At 49.3% G+C, this 5591-nt stretch overlaps 1 protein-coding gene across 1 annotated transcript; it reads left to right on the top strand.

Moving 5' to 3' along the window:
• Window positions 1–3648, top strand: LOC133924792 (probable methyltransferase PMT15). Its single transcript, XM_062370501.1, has 6 exons — window positions 1–820; window positions 1648–1858; window positions 1949–2246; window positions 2335–2727; window positions 2822–2899; window positions 3168–3648. Exons 1-6 carry the CDS (start codon window positions 101–103, stop codon window positions 3388–3390), a joined length of 1923 nt encoding a protein of 640 aa, XP_062226485.1. The 5' UTR covers window positions 1–100; the 3' UTR covers window positions 3391–3648.
• Window positions 3649–5591: the final 1943 nt, after the last annotated feature.

Raw genomic sequence — 5591 nt, 5'->3', positions numbered from 1 at the left:
TAAAGCAGCGCACCACACGGACGCATTGCACACAGAGGCGGCAGTGAGAAAAGCAGACGCCCGACCCAACAGGCAGAGCAGCAGCCGTAGCCGGGCCGCCATGGCGGTGGGCGCGACCGCCACGAAGCTGCACCTCCCGTCCGCTGCCGCGGCCGCCCGCCGCCCGTCACTGCTCCACCTCGCGGCCGTCGCCGTCCTCTGCTCCGCGTCGTACCTCCTCGGCATCTGGCACCACGGCGGCTTCTCCGCGCCCCCCGCCGGCGGCGCCGGCGCCGGCGACTCCGTCTCCATCGCCGCCGCCGTATCATGCGCCTCCCCTACCCCGACCGTCTCATCCCCCGTCTCGTCTTCCGCGCCGCTCGACTTCGCCGCGCACCACACCGCGGAGGGGATGGAGACGGAGTCCGCGCCGGCGCAGCGCGCCTACGAGGCGTGCCCCGCCAAGTACTCCGAGTACACGCCGTGCGAGGACGTGGAGCGCTCGCTGCGGTTCCCTCGCGACCAGCTGATCTACCGGGAGCGCCACTGCCCGTCGGACGGCGAGCGCTTGCGGTGCCTCGTGCCGGCGCCCAAGGGCTACCGCAACCCGTTCCCGTGGCCGACGAGCCGCGAAGTCGCCTGGTTCGCCAACGTGCCGCACAAGGAGCTCACTGTCGAGAAGGCGGTGCAGAACTGGGTCCGCGTCGACGGCGACAAGTTCCGATTCCCCGGTGGAGGCACCATGTTCCCACACGGCGCCGGAGCCTATATCGACGACATCAGCAAGCTCATCCCCCTCCACGACGGATCCATCCGCACCGCCCTCGACACCGGCTGCGGGGTAAGCCACTTCCTAACCATACATGAACACATTCCATTTGCTTGAGATGATCACATGCACACGAAAAGACTTTAATCTGAAGGATTGCTTCGTCAAGCATGTACAAATTTGAGGTCAAATTGAGTCAGATATTTGAGAATAACAAACGGAGATCTCTGGAATGGCATTTTCTCGCTTTGCGGGTGTCGGAAGTTTCCAATCTCTACCACGATCTCGGGTCGGAGGGTGAGAAAGGGCTAACGGGTCTAACCCCGTTAGAATCTACTGCTCCTACCCAATAAGAGAGCATTGAGTTGAACCCTTCGCATTTGGTAACGTAGTCAGGCTGTAGTGGACTGTAACGCACTGTTTTCTTTGAGAGACTGAACGGGAGCACTGCTGAAGCGTAGGAGTAGATCTGAAATCTTTGCAGTAATGCTGCTGATTACTTGGATATCTACGTGCTTGTCCTATTCTATGAAGCAGTATCCCACGCACAGAAACTACATCTGGACATAGCCGGCCCGGTATTTGCAGTTGCAATCTTTAACGGATCAAATTATTGAGTGAACGGCAGGAAGGTGGATCTGTTGTGTGCACTGAACCACTGACGTCGTTGAAATGGGGTGCCTTATATACAGTGCCGCTGTCACGCATAACAGCACATCGAACAGTTGTGCTAGGAGCCATGTTGACCTGGGCATTTTGACCCGTTTGCAAGAGACATTGCACTTGAGGCATAGTGATTTTTATTGTACTATTCTAGCGCCCCTTGTTTTGGGCAACTAAAAACTCTGGGAACTTAATTTACTGTTGCCTGATGAGGCATGTTGTGCTGCTCTGTGCAGGTGGCGAGCTGGGGAGCGTACCTGCTGTCACGCAACATCCTGGCCATGTCTTTCGCCCCGCGAGACTCCCACGAGGCGCAGGTGCAGTTTGCACTGGAGCGTGGTGTGCCGGCGATGGTTGGGGTGCTCGCCTCCAATCGGCTGACATATCCGGCCCGTTCTTTTGATATGGCGCACTGCTCCCGCTGCCTCATCCCATGGCAGCTCTACGGTATGTTGCACTGTTATTGCCCCCAATACCGCGAAGGTTTAGAAAAATTCATTTGATTACTCATCACTTATTGTTCTCGTGTACGTGCAGATGGGCTGTACTTGATTGAGGTTGATCGCATTCTACGACCCGGAGGGTATTGGATTTTGTCCGGACCACCAATCAACTGGAAGAAACACTGGAAGGGTTGGGACAGGACTAAGGAGGACTTGAATGCAGAGCAGCAAGCCATTGAGACCGTTGCCAAGAGCCTCTGCTGGAAGAAGATCAAGGAGGTCGGCGACATTGCTATTTGGCAGAAGCCTACTAACCACGTTCACTGCAAGGCCTCCCGCAGGCTTATCAAGTCCCCACCCTTCTGCTCTAACAAAAACCCAGACGCTGCCTGGTAGTTACAGCACCATGTTAACCATTTTTCAGTACAGCTCCTGATAATTTATGGAAATCACTAACCATATTCATGTGATTGATTGTAGGTATGACAAGATGGAGCCTTGTATAACTCCACTCCCAGAGGTTAATGGCATAAAGGAGGTTGCCGGTGGCGAGTTGAAGAAATGGCCGGAGAGGCTCACTGCAGTGCCGCCCAGGATTGCCAGTGGCAGCATTGAGGGGATCACGGAAGAGATGTTTGTGCAAGATACCAAGTTATGGAAGAAGAGAGTTGGACACTACAAGTCCGTGATTAGTCAATTTGGGCAGAAGGGCCGGTACCGCAACTTGCTCGATATGAATGCCCAGTTTGGCGGCTTCGCTGCGGCATTGGTGAATGACCCGGTGTGGGTCATGAATATGGTCCCAACCGTGGGGAACTCAACAACCCTTGGGGTAATATACGAGCGTGGCCTCATTGGAAGCTACCAAGACTGGTGAGTTCTTATACTGCAAACTTGGCTGCCCCGTGGTAGATGGTTATGTATTCGTAGTTATCGGATCTGACTTCTCTTTCTGAATTCACTGCAGGTGTGAGGGCATGTCCACTTATCCACGGACCTACGACCTCATTCATGCCGATTCAGTATTCACGCTGTACAATGGCAGGTAAATACAAGTTGCAGTAGAATTCAGTCTGGCACTGCAAATTTTGTCCTACTTAGATAGTGGTTTCTGCTCTTGTTCTCGATATCAATTTTAGCCAAACTGGCTTGCCCCGTTAGCAACTTCACCGTTATGGCTGCTTTATGGAAAAATCTAGTCCCACATGAACTTGGTTAATGTATGAACTGCCAACTGTTATTTGCTGAAAGTTTATTTTCAAGATTCCGTTTAACCCCATATAGGACTGACAATTTTCTCCTCTGCTTGCAAGATGTGAGATGGAGAACATTCTGCTGGAAATGGACAGAATCCTGAGGCCGGAGGGCACGGTCATCATCAGAGATGATGTCGACCTGTTAGTGAAGATAAAGAGCATCGCGGACGGGATGAGATGGAATAGTCAGATCGTGGATCACGAAGACGGTCCGCTCGTCCGGGAGAAGCTCCTCCTTGTTGTGAAGACATACTGGACACTCGGGGACAACAAACAATAGCGATAACGTGAAATAAAGAGTTAGAACGATTGACATGTTGGGCCAATCTCATGATTGGTTTACCTGCCTTGTGAATTTGGAGTTTGTTTTCTTTTTTGGGTATTCTTTTGGGGAAATAGTTCACATAATGGAGATATGCTCTCCATGTTAATCTATGAAAGAGGATGCATATGAGAGGGAAACCCAGCAAAAGTTTTGGCATGAAAAGAACGCCAAATTGTGCCATTTGGGTAAATAGAAAGTTTATTCTGGGGTCAATCCGTTTGTATCCGGATGAACATTGTTTGGTTGTTCTTTGATGCTCTTTGTGTGATCCTCCAATGCCACAGAACCAAAATCCGAACTTGGACAGACCATATCATCTATTCATGACTGATCAGAATTAAGAAGTGATACCCTGGACTCTTTCAACAATCCAGATAGTTTGGATCCAGACCAACCTAACGTCCAACTGACCAGAACCTGATATCCTCACCGTGTCATGAAATGCCCGCCGGCCGTGCAGAATGCATTCGCAGCATTTCTGCCCCAGCATGCAACTAAACGTTCTGCTTTGACCACTGATTTGGTTATAAGTTGGGCGCTCGGCGCCCCACACCGAACGCGTCACGCCTTGCACTACAAAGTTCAGGTGAAACGGTTACGTATCATTTTTTGAGCGCCTGCATCTCCCTGTTATTTTCTGCCAACATCAGTGTCGGATCAGTGTCGGTGCTGCAAGCAGAAGAGGACGACAAGCCAAGCAAAAATATCAGAACAATCTGATAATAGAGCCAGCTAAGCTGAGAAAAGGGTGAATAATACATAACCACTCGACTTCCACCAGCATCGGAAAGCGATTTTTGCACCAATATAACTCCAATTTGTCACTGACGCCATATATGTTTTGTCCACTTAGCCTTAATAGCCAGTACCAAACGACCGAAGTTTTTGAGCAAAACAAACCTTAGTAAAGCTAGTATCATGTTTCGATGTTGTCGGTGATTGAATTGTGGTTTCAGTCAGAAGCATGAATAGTTTAGACACACCCATCTGCTAACCGTCTGGCTCAAAAATAATAGAGTTGGGAACGGGCAGATTCTTCTTCAGCAACAGTGACGAGTTATGTCCACTAGCATGCACATAGAGGAAGCAATGCAACTGCCACTCTGCCATACTGGTCCCGGACAGGAGGAGCAAAAGAACAAACACTAACGGTCAATTGGTGCATGTACTGAATTGAGATCGATAAAGACACATGACAGGAGCCCCCCCCCCCCCCTCACGTAGTCATATGAGATTCTCCATTATGTTCTGGACTGCACAGAAATGTGTCCCGGTTTTTATGTAGTTAAAGTTCTAAACACACCTAACACTGCATTATAGAGTTTGGAATGCCTCTCTAAGATCTGTGTATAATTGGCCGCGGGTTAGTGCCTGAACAATTGCCAAGATCTAGATAGGATGCTAGTGGTGGACTGGTGGTTAAGAATCTCTGTCAGAGACCGATGTCCAAAAGGATCTATAAGAGGATGCCAATGATACACATGAAAAAGCATAATCATCCAGCAGCACCAAGGGCAATGCTAGCCATGACTCGTGACACGGTAACCTTTCACGTTTCACTACGCTACTAGGAGTATATAGCAGTGGTTGTTAGCTTCTGGAGATGCTGAAACTTAGCCAATTAGTCGAGGAAACAACCTATGCTTTTAGGCGAAGTAGGGCTGCAGGAGAAAGTTCACTTGATTCATTGTCCTGTGTACCAGAGTTTCATGTGGGATGATGAAGAGGACTTGCAGCTTTGCAACAACACCAGTGAGAAGCTAAGTTGATATGTATCTTGATTTATATATGATGATTGATTGATAATATTGTTATTTTATTTTGTTGATTTACGGATTGCACGAGTATGTATATATGTTGCAATTATGATTATAGCTAATCAAAGTTACAGAAGAAATGAAGTTGGCGTGTTTGTCTTTGAGTCAAAAAAATTGTACACGTCAGATAATCTAACACTAAGGATTTTGTACACGCCGGAAGGTCCGGTGTTCATATGAGGTTCACATCGGAGTTTTTCAACTCAGAAGCAAAAATTGAAATACATGCCGGATGGTCCGATGATGGACAACAATACACATAAGAGCATTTCTTACTGAGAGGTTGTAAGTTGGCTCTGTTGGACTTAAACTCATCGGATGGTCCGGCGATGGAGGGCA

Source organism: Phragmites australis, chromosome 7, assembly GCF_958298935.1.
Source record: "Phragmites australis chromosome 7, lpPhrAust1.1, whole genome shotgun sequence".
Lineage (NCBI taxonomy): Eukaryota > Viridiplantae > Streptophyta > Magnoliopsida > Poales > Poaceae > Phragmites > Phragmites australis.
This window is presented reverse-complemented; position numbering and strand designations above follow the sequence as displayed.

Excerpts from the sequence above, each read along its gene's own strand:
- LOC133924792 (XM_062370501.1), top strand. The coding sequence starts at position 101 with ATGGCGGTGGGCGCGACCGCCACGAAGCTGCACCTCCCGTCCGCTGCC. Across the intron at positions 821-1,647 it reads CCCTCGACACCGGCTGCGGG|GTGGCGAGCTGGGGAGCGTA; the intron begins GTAAGCCACTTC and ends TGCTCTGTGCAG. Across the intron at positions 2,247-2,334 it reads AAAAACCCAGACGCTGCCTG|GTATGACAAGATGGAGCCTT; the intron begins GTAGTTACAGCA and ends GATTGATTGTAG.